Consider the following 25,009-nt stretch of genomic DNA (forward strand, 5'->3'; position numbering starts at 1 on the left):
TACGCGGAAAACTATTCAAGCCTCAAGATTTATTCTCGGGTTATGTGTTCAGACGCATCTCAATCGCCGGCGAAAAAAGATGCGTTTTATTTGTTCAATAAATTTATTAAAATTTTTCAAGTGCATTTAAAAAAAAAATTAATTGAAAATTAAAAATTAATTTTACATGTGATAGAATAAAAAAATAGTTTTTTAATCTTTAGTGTCATTGCATCGATAATTGTTTATGATAATGGATAATATCGATAAATTTCTACAAAATCAACAAAATTTTTGTCATCAATTAATGACAGACCGTAAGTTTAATATATTTGTAAAATAAAATTTTAAAAGTTAAAATTAAAAATTTACCATTAAATAAAAACTTACACACGTGTTATCGTGTCATAAATATATTTGAACTTTGAATTTGTGAATTGACGCATAACAACAATTGATATTGATATTTATTTGCTCATCTCGTCTATTCATAAACTTTCCAGGAACATTGTAAAAAAAAAAAATAAATAAAAATAAAAAAACGATCAAATAAAAAAAGGAATAACCGTACATAAGAGTATTGTCCTCATATATGATTTATGACCTCTCGACACCAACAACAATATGTTTTATTCATTGTTGTTTGTATTATTTTATTTGCAAGCATTTTTTATTTTATTTATTTAATTTTTTTTTACCCATTTAAATATCTTTTCAATGCACTGGGTTTAATAAATAACGAGATAACATTAAAATTGAAGATACAATAAATAACATTCAAGTGTTTTTAAAGTTTTAATGAAAACGTTTATGAACGAATTAAGAGTTCGTTAGTTTAATAATAAAAACTTTCATAATTACTTTTAAATATTTTTAATTTAATTAAAAAAAAAAAATTATTTATTAATTTTTAAATCTTTTAAGATAATTTGTTAAATCTTTGAATGCCAGTAATTGATTTTATAATTGAATTAACAGTTATGTCAATCATCCCCATTAAATATAAATGTCATTAAAGTTAGCCGACGTTCTAAATTTTTTGAGTTTTTTTTAATAATTAAATTAAAACAAAAAAATATTTTTAAAAAATTGTACTTGCAGTTTTTGAAGTTTTTTACACGTGCAATTTTTTTTTTATTTTTTATTTTTTTTTTTGTAATAATTTTTTCAATAAAAAAAAATTCTAAAAATTTTTAGAAGCATTTTTTTAATGAAAATAAATTTAGCAGATATTTAATAGTTTTTAGAATTTTTTTTAACAAATAAATTATGGCAAAAAAAAAATTGACATTTAGAAATTAAAAAAAATTTTTAAAATCATTTTTTGGGACTAATTTTTTTATTAAATAAAATTTAAAAATTCTCTAATGACTGTTAACTTTAATGTCATATTTTTTTATTGTAATTAATTTGTTAAAAAAATTTTTTAAATTGTTAACTGACCGCTAACTTCAGTATTATTATAATATAGAGATTAAATACCCGAAAACTTGCGAAAAAAATAAAAGGACAGTTGTATCTTTTAGCCATCTAGTGGTAGAAAATGTGTCAAAAATTTAAAGCCTCAAAATTCCACGCTATTAGATAAAATTACTAAAACTAGTTATCGAGACTTTGTGATACCAATAACTAGGTCAATTGCGTTAACTTGAAAAGTCAATATCAGACGATCAGAGTAATTATTTAATTATTGAATAAAAGCGGGTATTAATAAAATTATATATAAATATAGATTTGAAAGCAAATTTAACGAACCATTGTCCGCCGTTTTTTGACGGACTTCTTTGTTGGCCACCGTCAAACTCCAATCAAACGATAAATCTTCCGTGTCCACCACACTATGTACTCGGCTATGAGAATCCTCATGGCAATGCTGTTGCCACAAAATACTGTAATATTTATGGCGAGTGGTACAGAAACAATGAGGGAGTTTTTTGGAGTAACTACACGCAATGCACTCCGCCACCAGGAGAATTTATTACAGCGATTAGGAACTTAGAATTTCCACATTCGGAATATGGAAAGTTTTGTAATGCAACTATTTTAACTGTAAGTTATTATTTTTATAATTATTAACAATTATTTTCTTATTTTTTAATTATTTCAATAATCTAAATTTAAAAAATAATTTTTTTTTTTTAAACAAAATAGAAAAGTTGAATGGAAGAAAGAAAAATAAATGTTAAAAATTAGTGCTTAAAATAGTAATGAAACACTTGAGGCTTTTTCTGAGAGATCTTGACATTAAAACAGAAGTTTTTAGAACGTAGAAAATTATTTATTATAGTTTACTACTACAATATTTCTTTTTGGAAAAAGATTTTCATAATCATATAGCAGACATTAATTTAAATTTTACTTTCAGTTATTTTTACATAAAATAAATATTTAACCAATTTTAAGGTAAAAGACTCAGTTATTGACACTTGCAATTTTATCTCAATTAAAAAAATAAAATGTTTTCAAAAAACTAATTATCTTAAAATTTATAATTCAAAAATTATATTTATTAATTTATCAGAGTTTTTTTTTTTTTTTTTTTTTTTTTTTAACTAAAATAAAATTGTAAGTGTCAATACTTGGTTTTTTACCTTATATCATTTAAATTTGATATTTTAAAAATACTTAATAAATTTTCTTCTGAAAGTTATAAATAAATTTTAGATTTTACTGGAATGATTCTTTCCTTTTACAATCATACACTATCTAAATATCTTGTATGTGCAAAATTCCATATAACAGTTAGACCGCTATGAATTCATTATCGTTGCATAAGCAATACAGTTTATAAAACTAAGTTGATACAAAGCACTACGGCTTTTGATATTCTTAAATTTAATTGTTGAGAGAAAAAGAGAGTTTCGTGATAAAAATTAGGGTAATTATTTACAATCGAAGTCCACCCTATTTTTAGCCATATCTTGGTGAAAAATTAACATTTTTTAATTATTGTTTTTTATTCTGCTTCTTTTTTTACGGCGCATTTATGATAAAAAATATCGTGAAAAAAAAAATAAAGATTTCAATAGCTTTTTTTGCCTTTAAAAGTTGGAAAAAATTTTGGCTCTCATGTTTTTTGATAAGATTTCTATTTTATTTTTTTTTTTTATATATTTTTCAAAAAAAATAAATAAATAAATCAAAATTAAAAAAAAAAAAATTTCGTTCGAAAAAATTAAAATTAAAATCGTGGACCCTAATTGTAAATAATTACCAAAATTGTAATAATTAAAAAAGAATAAAATTGGATTTTTTAAATATTAACTAAAAAAAAATTTTTTATCATAGACATGGTTACCAATTATCAAGACTATTTCAATAATTGGCTACGCATCTTCATTGCTAACGTTAATAGCTGCCATGACAATATTCTTATTCATAAGAAAGCTCCAAAACTCACGTAATCGGCTTCATATGAATTTATTTTCATCATTTATTATGAGAGCATCGATGGCACTTTTGAAAGATTGGCTCTTTGTAGACGGAGTTGGGCTTTCATGGAATGTCGTTTCAATAGATGGTAAAAGTGCATACATCAAAGAGAAAAATGTAATTTTTTCCAAGACTTATAACTGTACTATATGTTTATAAAATTCTGTTTATAAGTTTCCCTTATTTTTTTTTTTTTTTTTTTTTCTGGTCCGGCAACGTTAAGTATATTTACTTATATTGATTCACCCTTTCATCCCCAAGATGGTTTCAGTAAACAAAGGAAGGCATTATGTTTACTAAAGTATAATATACTTTTAATAAAAAATAAAAGGATTTGCATGAAAACTTTTGATATATTAATTAAAACTAACATCGATTATTTATAACTTTTTTTTTTTTTAATTTTATTACTTATAAACAGAAGCCAGATCTGTACATACAGATATATAAACTCTATTAGTTGTAAATATTAATAATATTTTTATAAATTTTTAGATTTGGGTTTGCAAAGTTATTACAAGTTTGTGGCAGTACTCAATTGTCGCCAATTACTCGTGGATATTTATCGAAGGCTTGTATCTTCACAACCTAATTTTTTTTTCATTTACTGACACTTCCGCTATAACATGTTACATAGTGTTTGGATGGAGTGTACCATTAGCTGTAGTAATTATCTGGATAATCTTACGTATTATCAAAGAAGACATACTGTGTTGGACCACGCACAATAATCAATTATTTTTTCTTATTATACGTATTCCAATTATTATTTCTATAATGGTAAATTAATTTTTATTATTGCTATAATTTTTATTTTATTATCAGCAGTTTATTTATTTACTGCATGAACGTAGAATTAAATTTTTAAAAAATATATTTTTCATGATTTCAACTGTTAAAGTTATCAAAAAATTAATCCTCGAAAGGCATACTGAATATTAAGTACCCAGGTTTCAATTTTGTTTGAACAGTATTCGATGTATTTTTTTTATTTCTCATTTTTTTCAAAATATTATGAGTAATAAAAGAGACCCCAGATTTATTTACATACTCAAGTGTGCCTAAATCGGGGATTAGTATTAGATAAATTACTTGAATTACGACGAGAATGTATACTAATAACAGATTTTATCGATTTTTATCCAAATTCAACAATTAAACACATTTACTATTATTTTTTATAATTTTAAATTTAAATAAAACGTAAGTTTGAATAGAAGTATCTTCTTACAAAAATATTCTTACATTTATTTTCTTATTTCACATTATAATTACGGCAAATTTATTAAATATACCTAAAAATGTCATGGAATTTTTATTCGCTCGTTATTACATTTCCTTATTAATTACATTAACAAACTTGTGACAGATTAAACAAAAATATACTTTTAAAGTTTTGAACAATTTTTTAGAATTAGATTCTTTTAACATATTTTTTTTTTTAATTAATTTCAATTATAATTTAAATACTCAGAAATATTTTTGTCTGAATGATCAATAATTTTCAATAACACATTAAATATTAGTTAATAATTTAATTTTAATTTTTCTGTTATATAGTTCAACTTTGTTCTTTTTATAAATATTGTACGAGTATTGCTAGTAAAAATGAAAACATCGGTGTACTTGCAGCGTAAAAAAATGCAATATGGAAAATGGGCAAAATCAACTTTAGTTCTTATACCGTTATTCGGTGCGCACTACGCTATTTTTTTAGGTCTTTCTTATCATAGAGACTATCAACTCGAACTTATTTGGCTTTTCTGGGACCAGTTTTTTGCTTCATTCCAAGTAAAGATCATTCAATTATGTTATATACAATTTCACCAATTGATTGTTTGATAAGTTTCTGATAAAATTTTTTTTTTTATCTTTTCAAGGGATCAGTTGTAGCTCTGCTTTATTGTTTTCTCAACGGAGAAGTGAGAGCGGAATTAAAGCGAACATGGAGAATACGTAGATCACGACGTGGTGTCGATTCACTAAGTTTCTCTAATCGAAATTTAATTAAGTCGCCAGAACTTCGTAACCAACATCGATTCAATCATAATAAAAATAAAAATGTATCTATATTATAGAAATACGTATATATATGTTTATAAAATATTTCTATTATCTATAGTTAATACATTTATTACTGTTATCAGACTTAATAATTTTTTATTTATTAAAAGAATTTAAAACAAAGTTAAAAATAAAATTAAATTGAATATTACTTATAAGGTACTTTACAAGTAACAGTGACCTTGATTTTGAAGACACCACTCGGGTTCCAAGCTATCTGCAAAAATTCCTCGTTTAATTAAGCGTTCGCGATGACGAAGCATACGATGTTCTGCGTGCATCCATGAAGATTGTGGCTCAGCCCATAATCTTTCAGCCATTGCTGCCGCTCGAGGCCATAATCGTGAATCTACCGAAGTACTATCTACTTGTTCAGACCACAGTGTTGCTTCACCACCTGATAATTTAAAAAAAAAAATTATATTTTTTAGTACACTAGAATATTAAATTTGGTAAAAATTAACTGCATTTAATTATTTTTAATAATTAAAAAATCAGTCACTTAAAAAAAAATACTAGATCGTTTTAAAGGATAAAATTTACCAAGAATTAAATGTTTTTTATCTTCAAACCCTTGGCTTTTGACCATTCTCAAAGGGGAGTTTTCATAAATTTTTTGCCATCCTTTGTAAGGCGCACACCAGTTTGTCCCTTCGCCAACCCAAGCTCCGAAGCTAAAAGTAAAAAACAAATATAAAATTAAATTAATAACAATTGAACGTGTAACCAATTAATCGATAACTGTTAAATGGTTAATTACTCACCCGCAGTCTAGATAAAGTGCGTCGTAGTTTGAAAAAATAACTTTGAAGTCATTTTTTATCAATCTATTGATCGTCAAGTCAAGACCAGTAGTCCATATCTGTATAATATACTTCTCAGGATCTAAATGTTTTAAATTTTCTTCACTGGTAAGTCCACTAGTCCACAAAATAACAGGTATGTCTTTGCCACCATTGGCTAATTTTAGCTTTTCGTAAGCTCGTTTTTGGAACATATCCCAGAGATTAATGAAACTTAACTCTGTCAAATCCCATCCTTTTTCAATCATCCACTTGCGAACAGGCTCAGAAGTATTCCAACAATTAATATTAACTTCATCTCCACCCATATGAAAAATATCAGGCTTGAAGTCATCGATCATGTCTTTGTAAATTCCCTCAAGTATTTCATATACTCTTTCACTGGCTGGATTCAACTGACCGCAAGGCGGCTCAACGCAGTACTTTGTCCAGGGTTCAGCCCGGAAACACACAGTGGCATTGTCGTCGACCCATTGCCAGCCCTCACCTACATGAGCTGGAGCATCAAACTCTGGAAGTACACGAACCCCATTAAGAAGACCAAATTCTACAATTTCTTTGATATCTTCAGCGTTGTAGACTTTGTTGGGTGTGTAAGCTCCGTATCTGGACATGTTGGGCCACGTACGACTGACATAAGGGAAGCTATGAGAGTCTGTAATGTGCCAGTGAAACGTATTTAATTTAGACATACCCATAGCTTCAATGGTCCTTAATATTGATGCTTTGTCCATATAATTACGACTGGTATCCAGTAATACCCCGCGGTAAGGATATACTGGACCGTCAGTTATATGAACATCACGTATTACTTGAATTTCATTAGTCAAGTCATTGAAGACTATCAATTGAGACAATGTTTCAATACCATGACGTATTCCAAAATAATTGTCTCCACTTATTGTTACGGTTATTTCATCGCTATTCGGTTGATATATCTCCAGTGTGTAATTCTCATTGGTTTTTAATGTTAAAGTAACATTATCATCATTTTTTAAACCTTGTATATTTATATTGAGACTTAACCCGCCAGATTTTGTTAGCTTTCCGCCCTGCTTTTTGACATTTGCTTTAAGTATCTCGACGTTACGAAACAAGAGACTTCCTACTTTTGATTTTGGATTTATTGAACGGACTTGGATCTTGTCTGGGTTTAAGTGGGCCACAAAATTACCAAAAGATAAATGACCTGTTGGCTTGGGCCACAATGCACCTCCTTGACCGCAAAATAGCTGGCAAACTCCCAAAGACAACGGTAATGCTACATTGGGTGTTATCTCCTGTTTCTTGCAATATCCGCCGGTACATTTGTAGTGCCATGGTGAACTGAAATTAAAATATTTATTATTATTGCTATGACTACTACTACTACTACTACTACTACTACTTTACTGTTATAAATATCAGTGACAACGGTAATACTTTCAAAGTGAAAGTTTTAAATTAGAGATTAAAATTTAACTAACTAGATCAGAATCTTGATTTAGATTTAAAATTAATAAAAGTTATTTAAATATTTAATATAAAGTTGAGTAGTTTAAGGAGTGTTAAATTTAAAATAGTTAGTCAATTATGATATAAAATATAATTAAAAAAAAAAATTACCTGAAAAGTTGAGCTTCAGTACAATAGCTTTGTATTGCTAATACAGCAATAAGTATGCCAAACATTCCAGTAAAAATGATAGTAGTTATGATCAACCAGCGACTTTTCAATTGCGATCGAGATCGCCGGTATAAGTACGATTTAATTCTATCCATGGTTGTGTATTAGGTTGAAAAAGAAGGGGAATGATATTTCAAGTGGGGATATATTTACACAGTCAGGGTATGATTGTAAACTTGAAATCTATTATCAAATGTTTTAACAACAAATATAAAATACATAAATTATCAATTTAATAGAGACCCGTCTAACTTGAATGCTATTTTATTTTTTATTTTCACCGAAAATATTTTACTGATTAATACTTAATATTTTTTTTTTATTTAAATCTTATATTACCTTAATAAAGATAAATTATTTCAATTTCTCATCATAAAAATTTGCATTTTTATGCTAATGAAAGTTATTCTATTTAACTTATTTTTAGTATTTTTAAATAATTTTTAGCATAACTTAATTATTTGACGATCCGCAAGTAACTAAATAATTAATACATATACTTATATGTTTATCACGTATCAAGTTGTCATTGAGTATTTTTATCTATATAGAGACTTTTATATTATAGATATAAATTTTTACGTATAACGTATGTATTATTTAAATTAAAGCAAGTAATTCAAACAAAAATTCTTTTCTTTTTACAATAGAAAAAAAAAAAAAAATTAAAATAAGTAATAATTTATTAAAATTTATTCTTAAATCGACGATTCAATAGATTGATTTTTTAAAAATAATTATTCAATAAAATATAAAATTGAACTTTTCAAAAAGAGCATAAGTATTATTTTATAAATATAATCAATGAAATAGCTGTTATAGAATTTTGATAATTTATAAAATGTTTATTGTGAAAATAAATTCATTTCAAAAGAATTGAAAAATTAATTACAATATTTAATTAATTGTACAATAAATATTAACCCTGAAAATTTTTAGTTCAGAAACTTAAATCAGATAGTTTTTTTAATTTTCAGAATTATAAATTATGTATTGGTTTTAAAAAATTATTTAATTCAGCGAAAAAATTATATTAAAATTATCAACACTCTCGGGATATATTATTATTATTATTATTATTATTATTATTATTATTATTATTATTATTATTATTATTAGTTTTACTCATCACCACGGATAGTACGATATTTAGCAAGTTCATTTGGAAACACTTGATTCAATTCAACAAGCAATCTAGCCTTGAATTTTCTATAAGCATCAATCTTCCCCTTGACTTGTTCATTTTTCGTTAAAGCCTTTTCGATACAATCCTTTGTGTAAAGTTGCGGATTTCTACCTTGATCAATGTAGCTGTGCAATAAAATGAAAATAAAGTCAGACATTTATTATCTTAATCTTAATAATCAATAATACTAAACCGGTTTATAGTATTTATTTTACTTTATTTTGTTATTAAGAATTTAAGATCTGAAACCAGTTCGTTAACTTACTCAAATACTTCCAAGGGCACATGAACATCTTGGACCTGAGATTTTAGTTTGTCTATTTCTTGCAGTCCGCTTACCAAAGTTTGACTAAAAAAAAATCATTCAAATAAATTTTCATTTTCCGCGCCAGTTTTAATTATTGAAACGCCATCTGTCACAACAAATTTTATTTTTTAATATAAAAATATAATTTAATAATAAGTGATATAAAATAATTCTTTTTTTAATATGAAAATTAAGTATGAAATAATCATAAATTATAAAGTTATTTTTTTAATCAATAATAATTAAATTTCTTAAATATTTAATTACTTGAAGAATGAATTTGCTATGACGAAAAAGACGTAACAATATTAGATGTGTAAATAGATGATGTCTAAAAATTATATATTATTAATTAAAAATCTATTTTATTGACTCACATTTTCTGATTAAGTACATTCTGTCCTTGGGGTTGAAAATCACTTACAATAATACGTATTTGTCGTACATTTTCAATAAATAATTCGAGTTGACCTTCTAGATTTTCTAGTGTTGACGCCATCTTTATTTATATATACATAAAGGTTATGGAGACTGTACCGTGTATATAGTCTCCATAAAGTATTAAGTCAAAGGTACTCTAACGCGATCAGAATGCGTTCAAACAGCAAACTAAATATTATAGTATAATTTATTCAAGATTGACAAAAAAAAAAAAAAAATTGTTTATGAAATTTATGGAGTAGGTAGCAATCAGTTGTTGTCATTGTATAATTATTCATTCGTCTTTTGTAATTTTGGTAATAAACCATGATGAGGCACGTGGTTATTGGTAAGTTACTTAAAAATATAGGAATTATTAATTATTGTGTGTATAATTTATTTACACATTTATTAAAATAAAACAAATTGTTATGTAATTTTTAAAAAATATTTTAGGTGGTGGTACCGGTTTCATTGGAAGAGCACTTGCATATTCGCTCAGAAATGAAGGCTATACTGTTTCCGTTTTATCCCGAAACCCATCGGGTCCTGAATATATTTCATGGGTGAATTTCATTAAAAACAAATAATAATAATTGTATGGTAGTCATATTTTTAAAAGTCTGGATACTTGGAAATTTAAATCTTAAAAATTTATTTTTTTATGAATCTGACAACCATTCCTTGATTTTTTATTTTTTTTTAATTTCTAGATGTCAATTTTTTTTTTTAATTTTTTTCTCGTCATAATTTATTTGTTACAAAAATTTAAAAAATTATCAAATATCAGCTAAATTAATTTTTATGCTAATTCGCATTTAATGATTTTTAAATAAAAACAAATAAAAAAACAAATGATTTTTTAGGAAACTTTATCGATAAAAGGATTACCTGAAGACACAACAGACGTAATTAATGTTTCGGGACAGAATATTTTAGATCCAATGAAACGATGGAATGAAGAATTTAAAAATGAAGTATGGAACAGCCGAGTCCGAACAACAAAAATCCTAGCAAATGCTGTTAATAAAAAACCTAATATTAAATCATTTCTCACAATATCTGGAGTCGCTTACTATAAACCTGATGATAATAAAGAATATAATGAGTATGATAAATGTGAGCCGTATGACTATTTATCAGGTAAATAGATAAATATTTATAGATTATAATCGTTTGTATTTTATTTTTAATTTTATAGTTAATGTACCTATTTGTAGAATTTTGTTTGCAGAATTGACACATGCTTGGGAAAAAGCTGCGGAACTTTCTCCGAACTCGTCATGTCGACAGATCACCATAAGATCTGGTGTCGTGTTGGGAAGGTATGGTGGTATGATTCAACAAGTAATTATGCCCTTTTTCCTAGGCCTCGGTGGTCCTATTGGCAGTGGAAAACAAATCATGCCTTGGATTCATATAAGTGATTTGGTTGATTTATTTCGTTTTGCAATCGAAGAAGAAAAAGTCAAGGGTATTTTGAATGGCGTTGCTCCTCAGGTATTTTTAAATGTTATTTACTTATTACAAATTCTTTTTATTAATTAATTTTAAATATTTAATACTTCAGATCATAACGAATAGAGAATTTTCTGAAGCTTTTGGCCGAGCAATGTGGAGACCGGCGTTTCTTCCATTACCAGAATTCGCAGTAAATCTTATTTTTAGTTCAGAGCGAGCCAGGGTAAATATCTCGATTATAAATAAACTATACACAGTTTTTTTATTTTATCAGATATCTAGTTATAATGATGACAAGATCTTGAGATTTATGACTATGTTTTTTTCTTTTAGATCATGACAGATGGTCAAAAAGTAATACCTAAACGAGTACTTGAGTATGGTTTCGAGTATTCGTTTCCAAAAATTGATGAGGCATGTCAACAATTTGCTGATATCGCTTATCCGCATGCATATTAGTAACTAAATAGCTTTTCTCTTGATAAAAATAAACTAAAATTCTGTATAATAAAAAGTGTTATTATTATTTATCATCAAAAAAAAAAAAAAAAAAAAAAAAACGATACTGAAATTAGCACATGTGAAAATTGATAAAAATTACAAGTGAAAATTTTAAGAAGCATTTTTTTTATTATAATTGATTTGTTATAAAAATTTTTAAAATTGACAGCTGACAGCTAATTTCAGTATCATTAAAAAACTCCTTTTTCACATAAAATAATAATAGATATTTTACTAAAAATCAAAATAAAAAAATTTTATAAATAAAAATTAAAATTAAGTTAGCCGACATTTTAAAAATTTTAATAATTTATTTTATTGAAAAATTATTTAAAAAAATTGCACATGTAGAAAATTTAAAAATTACATGCAATTAAAAAAATTTTTTTTTGTTATAATTGAATTAATAAAAATAATCAAAAAATTAAAAACGTCGACTGACTTAAAAGTATTATAAGTAAAAATATATATTTTGAGTATTTAAAACTGTTTTATCGACTGAAACCTTAGAAAAAAATAAAAAAGATAAATATAAAATTCAAAATGGCTGATGCGATGCGCGCTCAGCTGTTGTTTACCGACAAATGCGTGTCAAAGAAACTAAACGAAACATTGTAAAGCAGATTGGATTGGTGAGTAAGGTTCTAAGTTTTTTTTTGTTCACCATTTGTCGACAATTATTATTAGTTAACATTTAAAAACCAGTGTGTTCTATTGTTGTAACAATAATACTCAAGATGATGGAACTTAGCAGTAATAATTTGAGCAATCCATTAAAAATAACTGTTAATTAATCCACAAAAGTATATAACACCGTAAGCCAACGAATAATAATAACAACAACAGTTCTAGAAATAATAATAACTACACCAATAATAAAAATAATCATAATAATAACAACAACAATAACAAAAGCATCAACGTGAATGTGTGATCAGTAAAATAATAAAATAAAAGAGACAAATCGATGGGGAAAGCTATCAGAAGCAGGTCAGCGATGATATTCAATATTAAAGTAACGAGTAACTGACCTAACTTTTCTTTAAAACAATAAAAGGATCCAGAGGAACAACGCATGATACATTATTTTATGAAGCGTTAAGGTTAATGTTCTACGTGTGGCTAAAGGGACACTAAGGTCAGTTTTTTACATTCTTTAATACTTATTTATATTCGTATTAATAATTCATACTCAATTGCTGTACATAAATGCATTGACCACTAGTTGTTAATATTTTTCCAACTATTGGCTTGATATTTTTGTATTGCTTAAGACACTGAAGTTGACAGATTAAACATTTTTTTTAGATATTTATAGCAATTAAATTATTATAAAAAAAATTAAATTAAAAATTTTTACATGTAAAAATTAATAAAACTTACAAGTGAAAATTTTTATAAGCATTTTTTTATTGTAATTAATTTATTAAAAAAATTTTTAAAATTAACAGCTGACTGCTAACTTTAGTATTATGTATTGCTTTTATTGTTTATTTTTTATTCATTGACAGAGATAATTAATTTTTATAGACAGACATGCTAAAATTAGTTTACATAGAACTAAATGATAATAGTTCATTGGTTTAAATACTCTAAAATGAAATAAATAAGATTAAATGACATAATAACACACAAGACATGAGAGAATAAATTAATTATTATCTTAATCTTATTAAGTCTAATCTCAGTACTGTAAATGTATTTGACGATAAAAATGATGACGTAAACATTGTAAGAACAAGGTACTTGTTTAGAATTTATTATGAGACATATTGAGGTAAGTAGCATGTAATATATACAGGGGATGGAGCAATGAGTAAGCAAATTGAAGGCTTCTTTCTTATGTACACTACACTCGTTTTTAATTTTAATAGGTTAGGTTTATTTAATTAATTTTTACTTATTCCTGTAATTAAATATATATAATAATAATAATTAAATATAATTACGAGACAAATAAAATTAATAGACATTTTTTTTAAATATAATTGCAGGGTGCAGTATGAACGCAAGAACTCAGTTGTTTGAATTAAGCATGGAGGGTCGTCAAGTTGATGAAGCCGTTGCAAGTATATTTCACAGTGTGTTATTCCATCGTAGTCTTGGCAAATTTAAATATAAACAAGAAGGAAGTTATTCTGTGGGCACCCTTGGCTATCAAGATGTTGATTGTGATTTCATTGATTTTACTTATGTATGTTGTTCTTCTGTGCATCTTGACCAAACATTAAAAAAAGAAATATCTGGTTTCTCCGAGGCGTTGAGATCAACAGATAGTCCTGGCTCGGGACAAATATCATTGGAATTTTTTCAAAAGAAAAAAAATCGTTGGCCTTTTCAACCTGAATGTATACCTTGGGAAGTATGGACTGTTAGATTAGAGCTTATTAAATTAGCGACCGAACACGAGAGACAAATATGTCGGGAAAAAGTTGGTGATTTATTAACAGATAAAATACTTTATATTACTGAAGTTATGAATCGTCATGATTATTTACCGAAAATGCCGAATCAAGCAGAGTTAGATCTCATTTTTGATACCTCATATCCAGATGTTCAGCCTTATTTATTTAAATTGTCTTTTACAACTTCTGGTCCGCCGAGCACAACCATGGGTAATACTATGAAAAAACTCATTAAAGAAACTCTGGCTATTTAGTTATGTATGAATACCTACAATTATTTATTATCATTCTTTTAAACTTAAAAACAATTCATTTTTAATGGAAATGAAGTTAGCCGACATTTCAAAATTTTTAGAAATTTTTTATTGAAAAAATTTCAATTAAATAATTAAAAAAAAAAAATTTCACTTGTAAAAAACTTAAAAAACTACAAGTGTAATTTTTTAGAAATATCTTATTAGTTGTAATTTAATTAATAAAAAAAATCAAAAATTTTCAGTTGTCTGCTAACTTCAGTGTCATCATTTTTATATGTCCATCTCATATTGACTTATATATCTTCTAAAAAAATTTGTGTCCATCAATTAATTATTGATTTTAATAAATAATTAAATATCGTTAATATAACAATTTAACGATCTATTGATGAAACTGATTAGTACAAATAATATACAAATATATAACTTGCTTTATTGTACTTCTTTAAATTGCATAATATTCAGCAGGATTATTATATATATATATATATTTTTTTTTTTTTTTTTAATTAAACAAATCATTATTTATATTATTGCTATTATTAGTTGTAATAGTATTTTGCATGACGAATTATTGAATATTGATTGATCAACGGGTTGTGTATTATAAATAAAAATCTATGGATTTTTACTGATATTTTAAGTAAAATAATGATAGATAAAATATCAGTGTAATAACTTTATTTCGTAAAATATTTGTCATAGGAAATATTTTGTTTAAATCTATAGCAAAGATAATTCTGGAAGTTGTATTGTATCCATTCAAGGATAAATGGAAAGTTTCAAGTATAAAGTTAAACTTTGAGTTAGAGAATAGAGAGATAAAAGCCACAAGAAATATATGTGTATAATAATAATAGTATCTATATATGTACATACATACATACATACATACATGCATATATATTTGATTTTAAATACAAATACTAATGTATAATATTACGTTTAATATATCACGAAAATATTTAATGACATAATAATTAACTATGAATGAAAATAATATAAAAAATAATATCGCGTGAATTATTATTAAAAGTCATAGTTATGTATTAAATTAAATATAATTTTTGTAGTTTATAGTGGTTGTTTTTATATCTATGTTAAAGCATATATACGTGCTTAACGATAGTTGGATTATAAATAACGTATTTTTTTTTTTTTTTATATTCTCATAACGAAGTTATTTTATTAACAAATTTGAATTATTAATTAGGATTTACTATTATTTATAGTAATAAATCATGCTAACTATTTTTGGCATCATTGATCATGTAAATAGCAATACGTCTTATGGTTATAAAATTAAACCGGCTTGTATATTAAAAACGATTAATTATAATTATAATTATAATATATTAGTAGAAAATTGTTAATAAAATAAAATAATAACAATAATAATAATAATTATAAATATTATTATTATTATTATTATTATTATGAAATTGAGTGCCCTTTTAATGCTGATCAAAATTGACTTTTTTATTGTTTAACGTGTGGAAGAATATATGATTTGTGAGTGAATAATACATATTAATGATGAAGTGATTCGAACTTATGACATGGTTCAACGTCCTAGAATTTACAATCAATTAAATAATAAATATATTGATTGAAAATAAAAAATTCTAATCAAATCGAATAATTATAAATAAATGAATGATAATATTTAACAATTGTAAATTTAAAAAATTTTAATTATTAAGATTAAAATACGGAATAGCGGTTTGTTAGAAGTGTTCATCGGTTAATTGTAATGTACAGATAAATGATAAAATTTGAGAAGAAAAGTTATTATTATACGAAAATTAATTAATTGTAGTGTTTATTAATTAAAGTACCGAGTGATAATAATTTTAATGTAACATTAACCGATGTAAGTGAATTAATAATAATTAGTAAATGAAAATGATTAAAATAAATTTCTGAAGTTGATTATTTACACTAATGTTTAAATTTTTTTAAGTACTTCTTACATTTTTTTTTTTTAAATTAAAAAAACACTAAATGATTAATTTATTAACATTTTAGTTGATATTAGTTTTTTTAAATATTTATTTCTATCATTGGTTTAACCCATATTGATTTGATCGAATGAACTTTTCGCAATGAACTTTCTTCGAGCTGTCAAGCATTGATCATTTGAGATAGTTTTTGTTGAAATAAAAAAAAAAAAATTATTTTACAGATACTCAATTTATTTTTTAATTTAATATTTTTAAAAAATAAATTTATTTTTTTTTTTAAATTTATTTTTTTAAAAATAAATTTTGTTTTTTTTTTTTTAAATAAATTTATTTTTGAAAATAAATAAATAAATTTGGTGTTATTAAGTAAAATTGCTAGTTATTTGATTTGCTTTTTGAGAAAAGTAGTAAAGTAGAATTAAAAGTAAAAGAAGAAATATTCAAATTCAACATAAACATTACTTGATATTTGTTTTCTTAATATTTACTAAATTTAAAATTTTCTGATTTAGTTTAATTCGATCTTAAAGATCAAATACTTGTATTTGTATAAAATACTAAAGTCGTGTAAAACATGTAAATACTGAAGTAAAAGTCTTGTTTACTTTAGAGTATGTTCGTAGTAAGTAAAAAAATTCACTTCTACTAAGTTATTAAAAAATAATAAAATTTATTACTTAATTTATTTATTGATACTGAAAGAACTTAAATAAAATCAATTAAAATAAATTGATCTATTTTGAGTTAATTGACAGTTAATCTTAAAAATGTGAATTTTGTTTTCAATTTCGCACTCTTGCTGCGTTACTTATTTTGTTACGCTTGCGCGACAAATACCGCAAGCTCGTGAGCTTCGACGTCCAGAAATTTATAATACTTGTCTCAGTCGCGAACCGAAATCGACGCGATTCGCTCTTACATACGACCTGTATAATAATTATAACGATCTTTATTTATTATCGAGTTATAGAAAAATTAACTGATATATTTTATTTGATAAATTAAAATAATATAAATTATTTAAAAAGAAATACATTAAATTAATTAAAAAAAAAAAAAAAAAAAAAATAACCACTTTGTGGTAAATCAGTGGCTGTAAATAATTTAATTAAAATAAAAAAAAAAAACTAAGTGAAGAAAACATTAAAAACTAAGCCACAATAGGATTGTTTTCTATTCAAGTGGAAGTTTCTGTTTTCAAAGTTTATTTAGTGAAACAACTAAAACTCAAAGTAACTGAAAGCTAAAAACAACATAAAATCTCGAGAGAAGAAAACAGATTGTAGGAAGTCAGTGAAAAGAGTAAAGGCAAGAGAAAGCTCACAACTTCAACAGGTGGGCGGTAATACGCGTGACTATCACATTCATGAGCATTAAAAACTTACTCAAAGCTAGCCAAAAAATAATATTTCATCATTTAAAAATATATGTTGCCATTTTTTTGTTGTAAGTTTTTATAAATGTATTACAAATTTTTTTTTCGAACATAAAAAAATAAAATAAATAAAAAATTGTGAAACTTTATAATATAAAATATGTTGGTAGATTAAAAGTACGAAAAAGCTTTTTACAGCTAAAATTCTCGTTGCTTTTTATTGAAATCAAAGGAATCTGAGGGTGAAAAAAACAAAAAAGTAATAATAAAAATAATAATCCAATCCTTTATTCTCTGTAATTTTGACAAAATGAATTTAAATATTATAATATCTAAAGGAATAGCAGAAAAATTAATAAAAATGTATTTATTCAAATAACGGAGATTAAAAATGCGCAACTCATCAATTTATAAAAGAGTATAAAACTCTGACTGTGGTATTTGTTTTTCTTTTTATTTTTATTTATATTATACAACTTTTGCCTATGAAACGAGCTGCTTAAAAATAAATCCGACGGATTTAACAGCAAATGAATGAACTAACTCAAAATGAACATCACACCAACGTTATTATTATTAAATTTAACAAGCTTACATAACAATAATAATATTAATAAATATAACAATATTTTATTAAATAATAGTGTTACGCAATATGGTGAAGAATTTACAACGAGTTTGTATATAAAATTGATATTTTATTTTTTATATTCGTTAATTTTCATTTTGGGAGTTTTCGGTAATATTTTAGTGTGTTATGTTGTAGCGCGCAATCAAGATATGCAAACAGTTACTAATTTATTTATTACAAATTTGGCAGTGAGTGACATATTACTGTGTATGTTAGCAGTACCATTAACGCCGTTGTACACATTTTTGGGTGGTTGGGTGTTTGGTGAAAGTTTGTGCCATTTGTTACCCTACGCTCAAGGTGTAAGCATTTATATAAGTACATTGACTCTGACGAGTATTGCAATTGATAGATATTTAGTTATTATTTATCCTTTTCGGCCGCGTATGGAAGTAAAGACATGCAGAGGAATAATAGTAATAATATGGATAGTAGCAGTAGTCCTCACTCTTCCTTACGGTATTTATATGGGCCTTGAAAAATATCAGTATTGTGAAGAAAATTGGCCTACAGATGATTTTCGTCTGCTATTTAGCTCAATAACTTGTATTTTTCAATTTGTTATTCCATTTTTCTTAATAGCTTTCTGCTATATTTGTGTGTCCATTAAATTAAATGATCGTGCTAAATCAAAACCAGGATGCAAAACAAGTAAACGTGAAGAAGCGGACAGAGAAAGAAAAAAACGTACTAATCGTATGTTGATTGCTATGGTCACTATTTTTGGTGTCTGCTGGATGCCGCTCAACATTAACAATATTTTGGATGATATTTACGATTTTTCATCACATTGGTCTTACTATTATTTGTGTTTCTTCATGGTCCACTGCATTGCGATGTCTAGCACATGTTACAATCCATTTCTTTACGCTTGGCTTAACGACAATTTCCGTAAGGAGTTTAAAAAGGTAAAGAGTTCATACTCTTTAAAATATTGATTTTTTTTTAATATTCTTCTTGAAGAAATATATACACGGAAAAAATTAAACTGTTATAAATAATAGTCGATTTGTAATAAATAATGATCAACTCCTAAAAATTACTATTTCAAACAGTAATTTTCGCTACGTGAATGCCTAAAATGTTCAAGTATAATAATTAAGAATTTTGACTATTTTTTAATATTTATATTTCTGCCACTCCGATGTCCGCTTTACTATTTGAAACTATGAAAATTAACCGGAACCCTCGTGAATTTTACAGTTTACTTTTTTCTGTGTATATATAAATATATAATTAGAACTACCTAATGAACCACTCGTCTAATTAGCGGTATTGAATTTTGTCTACGTAGGTATTGCCCTGTATTTCAAGATTCTCGACAGCAAATTTTATGTCTGGGACAACGGAACCTTACAGAAGTGAAAGACTCTGTAATGGCAATGACGCTATACAAGAGAATTTATTGAACAGTTTGGCATCTAAATTCAATCCTAATGTTACTGAAGAGAGTATACAACTTGAATCAAGACCAGCGTCACCATTTCAACCCAATGAACGTATTATCAATGAATTTACGGATGTTGAAGATGTACGCTTATAGAATTTTAAATTTATCATCCTAATTCCACGTAAGTTTCCAAGTATTATTATTATTATTATTATTTGTTATTAATTGCTCAGGGGGGTTTTCCCCGGAGTCCGACTCTCCGAGGGCCCAGCCTGAGCGCCATCCATTACTGCTGCACCACTCCGCACAACAAGGCGGTTAGTGAGTGCAGCAGGCCAAATTCATTTGCCTAAGTAGACGCAGGGATCCCAAAATGACAGCCTTTTGCATCCGCACTGCTAGAGACACGGCTGCTGAACTGCAAGCCGGTATCTTCGCAAGTGAAGACACAAAAGACTGTTTCATCCCTCCAAGGACGCCGACAACCAAAACGACGAGCTTGACACGGTAACCTGGGTACAGTTTGCCAATTTCAAACAGGAGATCCTGATATATCTGGTGTTTGTGCTCTTCTTTGGCCGAGATATTGTATTCGGCTGGGGCCGAAAACTCAATGACATAAATGTCACGAGTAGCCTTGTCAAAGAGCACAATATCAGGTTTGTTGTGGTCAATCCGCCGGGTTGTTGCGAATGGTATGTTCCAATAAATTTTGGAACTGTCATTCTCAACAACCTGCGGAATATCTCCTGGCAGATAAGGCAGCACTGGTGTCTCATCGATACCGCAGCTATATCTGAGATGATAATAGAGTACTCGCAGGGCAGCATTGTGACGCTGTATGTAGGCACCTCTTGCCAGCACAGGACATGCCGACAAAGGTGCATCAGCGTCTCCGGATGTTGTTTACACGTCCGACAGGACGTGTCCGGAAGCTGCACCTGGAGCACCTTGCTACGGTATTCGAGAGTGTTGATAACACCATCTTGGCAGGCAAATATAAATCCTTCGGTCTCGGACATCAGGCCAGCTGACTTCAAGAAGGAGAATGTCAGCTGGGTGGACAAGCCATGGTCACGGACGTGTTTGAAATACACGCTGTGCATGGACTTGTCCATGTTTTCACCGAGGAGTTTTTTTTCCTCGGCTATCCTGACGACGCTCTTGAACTCCTTTTTCGGGAGTTCAATGAGAGCGTTTATTTCTCCGAGACCTAAGGTATTTGCCGCGTAGATTGCTGCCTTATACAAGAACGACCCCTTCCGCGCATTTTCATGACTATGAACAAATTGCATCAGGAAGTCGTCCTCGTCTGCTGTGAAATTGGCAACCTCGTATGTTAAACCCAGAACCAAACGATCGTGAAGCCGCTCCAAGCTCTGCAATCCTCTCCTCCGATGTTCCGGGAGAGGTACATCCTGGCGACTGATGAGTTAGGGTGCATGCTCTGATTCATATTGATGACTTTACGGGTTTTGATGTCGAGATCTTTCAACTCATTTCGAGGCCATTTCAGGATCCCAAAAGAGTAAAGTAGGACCGGGACAGCGAGCATGTTAGTAGCTGAGACTTTGTTCTTGCCGGAAAGTTCTGATGACCAGATCTTCCGGAGTCTCCTAACATACTCACTGCGAAGAGTTGTTCGGACTTCAGAGACGGCATGCATTTGCCGCTCTTCAATCCCTAGATATCTGTACAACTCTCCGGCGTCTAATTCTCTTAAGACGCTCCCATCCACTAATTCGACATCTCCACCCGTATCAGAGCACTTACCCTTCGCCAGGTGTACGACCGCACACTTGTCCAACCCAAAAGACATTCCGACATCTCGTGTGTACTCTGCTACGATGTTGATGGCCGTTTGTAGATGATCTTTGTTGGCACTGTATATCTTTAGATCATCCATAAACAGTTGGTGAGTGATCGAGTATACTCGATCACTCGGTAGCCCCGCAGAGTACCCACGAGTTTGTCGGAGGGCAACAGATATTGGCAGCAGTGAGATGCAAAACAACAGAGGGCTCAGAGAATCTCCCTGAAAGACGCCTCTCTTGTACTGAACAGTTCCGGTTACGTGCAATGCATTTCACTTCCTATGTGAAAACGCGTTCGCCAGAGCTGCATCGTACGTTGTATGCATCCCACTGTTTGGCGATTGATTCCGAGGCATTTGAGCAGATAGAGAATCAACTCATGTGAAGTTGAGTCAAATGCCTTACGGTAGTCAATCCAGGCCATAGACAGGTTGCGTTGGTAGTAGATTGCGTCTTGAATGACGCATCTATCTACCAACAAGTTGATCTTGCAACCTGACACGCCCTGTTTACTGCCACGTTGTTCGTATATCTGTTGCCACACAGGCTCTATCTCCTGCAAGATACGGTTATTTAAGATTTTTGTAAAAATCTTGTAAACCGCATTCAAGCAAGTGATAGGCCTGTAGTTCTTTGGGTCGGACAAGTCACCCTTTTTAGGGATGAGTACGGTTCGCCCTTCTACCAGCCAGTCTGGAATTGGTTCGTCGCCCTGAATGTATGATGTAAAAATCCGGGCCAGATGAGCATGTGTAGAAGAAAATTTCTTCCACCAGAAGATGTTTATGCCATCTGGGCCCGGGGCAGCCCAGTTCTTGCTGCCATTCAGGGCTTTACGAACCTCTTGCACACTGACTGCAGGGCTCTCTTCGGCGATATCCTGCCGTCGGTGTTCTCGACAGAATGCCTCGAAGTCGTGCAGAGCTGGAGTATCCGGGTTGACGTTTGGTTGATCTCCGTACAATTCACTCCAAAAGGCTTCCACTCGCTCAGATGATGGATAATTCTCGGGAACAGCGGTCTTAGGTGACAGAAAGCGTGAAGGGTTGGATCGAAACAAAGAGTTGTCGATCAACCGCTTCAGCCTTTTCTCTAGTGACTTTTTGGAAGCCACCAGAGCCCGCAACCTGTTAAGAGACTCTTCTTTGATGACAAGAAGAGTACTCTTGTTCAGTGTGTGATGTCGCCTTCGAAGTTCTGCCGCCAGGCGACGAACTTTGGCGTGTACGGTCTTTGAGTACTAACATACTCTATCACACACTGAATGCGGGAGACTTGTTTCCGAGAAATGTCAATTTTGTGTCCAAGTTGAGCGATGCGCAGCTTCAACTTCGCCTCGAAGGAGATAGAATGTCTTCTCTCTATCGGCAGAAGCGAAGCCGCGGCACCGTAGACAACTTGGTTGACAGTGAGCAGAGTGGAGTCCTCTTGAAGCTGTGTGGGGAGATCTTCGTTCACCGTGTCGAGCTGTTGTTTTGAGTGAGTCATCTTTTTGGAGATGCTCACTTGTCGACCTGTAAAGAGGTTGTCGTTGTCCTCGGAGAAACGGTGCCGTTCTTGGTGTAGCGGTGCTGGAAATGAAGGCCGATTAGACTGCCTTCTATTTGGCAGCAGCGATCGTCGATTATGCCGAAGGTATGAGGCGTAATTACGCAGGTGTTTGGGCGTAAAATGTCTGTGCTCCGGATGCATGCCACACCAAAGTGTGTGCATCCGGGCCATATACCCTGATACCTCCGGCTCGCTGTTCTGCCAGCACACCAAGAGATCGGCGCGAAGCTCCTCCGTCTACTTAAACTTAATCCTATAAGCGCCGGGGTCGTCATAAGTCATCGGGTCCGGTGTGCTCCTCCCACCTGATGACTGGTCCTCATCCGAAGAGGACCGGTTGTGGGGAGCACTTCTGAGATTATACTGTTTTGGAACTCAGATATTACGGTGCAACGGGTAGTTGGCCCGTTGCTCCGGTTACGTTGTTAGCCTACAGACCAGATGTTGCGGTCTGCGTTTCCCGCGGTGCGCCACTAGGAGGCCACGTAACAAGCACCGCTTATTATTATTATTATTATTATTATTATTATTATTATTATTATTATTATTATTATTATTATTATTATTATTATTATTATTATTATTATTATTATTATTATTATTATTATTATTATTATTATTATTATTATTATTATTATTATTATTATTATTATTATTATTATTACCATCATTGTTATTATTACAGAGGATACGGTCCTATGGCCTCTCAAAAAATTACATTGCATTACATTATTTGAACAGTATTTTTTATCATCTTTTAGGGATTTTTTTTATCTCAAAAAAAAATGTAATAATAATAATGAAATGAAAAATGCATGGACATATGTGTGATGCATAAATGCACATAAGTATTATCATATGTGTAGGTGTATGCATGTAAGTGGAAGTACGAAGGTGTATAAAAGTCAAGAGGCGTTGAAAAGTCGGAAGGTTGATATGAAGGATACAATTTTTCTTAAGTCCATTGAGCAACTCAAAAAGCTTGGAGTTTTATCACTATACATTATATATTATATACAACTCTATAAATACTACTGCTACCACCCCTAAAAGAACTATAGAAGAAGATTCTTTTCATGTCTTTCTCTCACGTACCGACAAAGTACATTGATGGACGAGCTTACTTATGTATGTAATATACATACCAATCACAAGATTAGATTTATAAGATTAGTTTTATTTTTGTCTAATGCAGTTCCCAGAGGAAAAAAAAATATACTTTATTTTTCAGGGCAAATGATAAGATATATAAATGACTTTTATTGTCATATTTTTATGCACATGTAAATGTGAATATTGATACGTGATGCATCTAGATTTACAGGATATCGTAAATGTCTAAAGTCAATTCTATTTTTTAATTGATATGTTAAATTTTAATGAGACAAGTCCTCTTCGTTACCGTTCTTAAAAATTCTTTTATGTCTATTTTTTATTTCTCTTGACTCGACCCTCTAACTTGTTTCATGTGTCATGTATTTATTAGGGGTGAAAAAATCCCAATATATTTGTTTTTTTTTTTTGACATCTAATAATCATTGTATGATTAGTGTAAAAGTTGAAAAAAGTTTGTTGTTTCATTTAATATTTTATTGGGCAACGAGGGATGAAACAAGGCGTTTTTTGCTGAGGGTGAGTGTTGATTGACCGAGCGAACCAAGGGCTGAAATGACCCACAGTTTTAAATCGTATACCAACTTGTGACACACACTAGAATTTTTTTATATCACTTTTATTGTATTGAAACTAAAGTTTTAGTGTTTGTAAACAGTTGAAACAAGATAATTTAGAGCGGAAGTAAATA

At 29.0% G+C, this 25,009-nt stretch overlaps 6 protein-coding genes across 7 annotated transcripts; 4 read left to right on the forward strand and 2 right to left on the reverse strand.

Moving 5' to 3' along the window:
* Positions 1-6: 6 nt before the first annotated feature.
* Positions 7-5,526, forward strand: LOC141535691 (glucagon receptor). The gene is made up of 6 exons (XM_074255768.1): positions 7-296; positions 1,712-2,028; positions 3,268-3,528; positions 3,907-4,191; positions 4,972-5,202; positions 5,292-5,526. Exons 1-6 carry the CDS (start codon positions 227-229, stop codon positions 5,487-5,489), a joined length of 1,362 nt encoding a protein of 453 aa, XP_074111869.1. The 5' UTR covers positions 7-226; the 3' UTR covers positions 5,490-5,526.
* Positions 5,527-5,541: 15 nt separating this feature from the next.
* On the reverse strand, positions 5,542-8,381 carry Hexo1 (beta-hexosaminidase 1). Its single transcript, XM_074255767.1, has 4 exons — positions 7,884-8,381; positions 6,240-7,604; positions 6,019-6,149; positions 5,542-5,872 (listed from the first exon to the last, which is right to left on the reverse strand). The coding sequence occupies exons 1-4, from the start codon at positions 8,036-8,038 to the stop codon at positions 5,640-5,642; spliced, it is 1,884 nt and encodes a 627-aa protein (XP_074111868.1). The 5' UTR covers positions 8,039-8,381; the 3' UTR covers positions 5,542-5,639.
* A 388-nt stretch (positions 8,382-8,769) lies between these two features.
* Positions 8,770-9,953, reverse strand: Med10 (mediator complex subunit 10). The gene is made up of 3 exons (XM_074255772.1): positions 9,814-9,953; positions 9,395-9,478; positions 8,770-9,254 (listed from the first exon to the last, which is right to left on the reverse strand). Exons 1-3 carry the CDS (start codon positions 9,933-9,935, stop codon positions 9,065-9,067), a joined length of 396 nt encoding a protein of 131 aa, XP_074111873.1. The 5' UTR covers positions 9,936-9,953; the 3' UTR covers positions 8,770-9,064.
* Positions 9,954-10,065: 112 nt separating this feature from the next.
* Positions 10,066-11,831, forward strand: LOC141535692 (epimerase family protein SDR39U1). Its single transcript, XM_074255769.1, has 6 exons — positions 10,066-10,205; positions 10,313-10,422; positions 10,723-10,999; positions 11,091-11,356; positions 11,427-11,540; positions 11,651-11,831. Exons 1-6 carry the CDS (start codon positions 10,184-10,186, stop codon positions 11,774-11,776), a joined length of 915 nt encoding a protein of 304 aa, XP_074111870.1. The 5' UTR covers positions 10,066-10,183; the 3' UTR covers positions 11,777-11,831.
* Positions 11,832-12,420: 589 nt separating this feature from the next.
* Positions 12,421-14,934, forward strand: Atg101 (autophagy-related protein 101). 2 transcript variants are annotated; one of them, XM_074255770.1, is made up of 2 exons: positions 12,421-12,956; positions 13,813-14,929. In XM_074255770.1, exon 2 carries the CDS (start codon positions 13,821-13,823, stop codon positions 14,475-14,477), a length of 657 nt encoding a protein of 218 aa, XP_074111871.1. In that variant the 5' UTR covers positions 12,421-12,956; positions 13,813-13,820; the 3' UTR covers positions 14,478-14,929. The 2 variants fall into 2 exon arrangements, with proteins under 2 accessions (XP_074111871.1, XP_074111872.1); XM_074255771.1 differs by lacking the exon at positions 12,421-12,956 and adding an exon at positions 13,475-13,692 and having other exon boundaries at positions 13,813-14,934.
* Positions 14,935-17,071: 2,137 nt separating this feature from the next.
* LOC141536276 (prolactin-releasing peptide receptor) lies at positions 17,072-20,021 on the forward strand. The gene is made up of 2 exons (XM_074256689.1): positions 17,072-19,358; positions 19,745-20,021. Exons 1-2 carry the CDS (start codon positions 18,369-18,371, stop codon positions 19,991-19,993), a joined length of 1,239 nt encoding a protein of 412 aa, XP_074112790.1. The 5' UTR covers positions 17,072-18,368; the 3' UTR covers positions 19,994-20,021.
* The last annotated feature ends 4,988 nt before the right edge of the window (positions 20,022-25,009 follow it).

The sequence above is a fragment of the Cotesia typhae genome, unplaced genomic scaffold, assembly GCF_013202065.1.
Source record: "Cotesia typhae breed Kobodo isofemale line unplaced genomic scaffold, CoteBio_Ctyphae scaffold_152, whole genome shotgun sequence".
Lineage (NCBI taxonomy): Eukaryota > Metazoa > Arthropoda > Insecta > Hymenoptera > Braconidae > Cotesia > Cotesia typhae.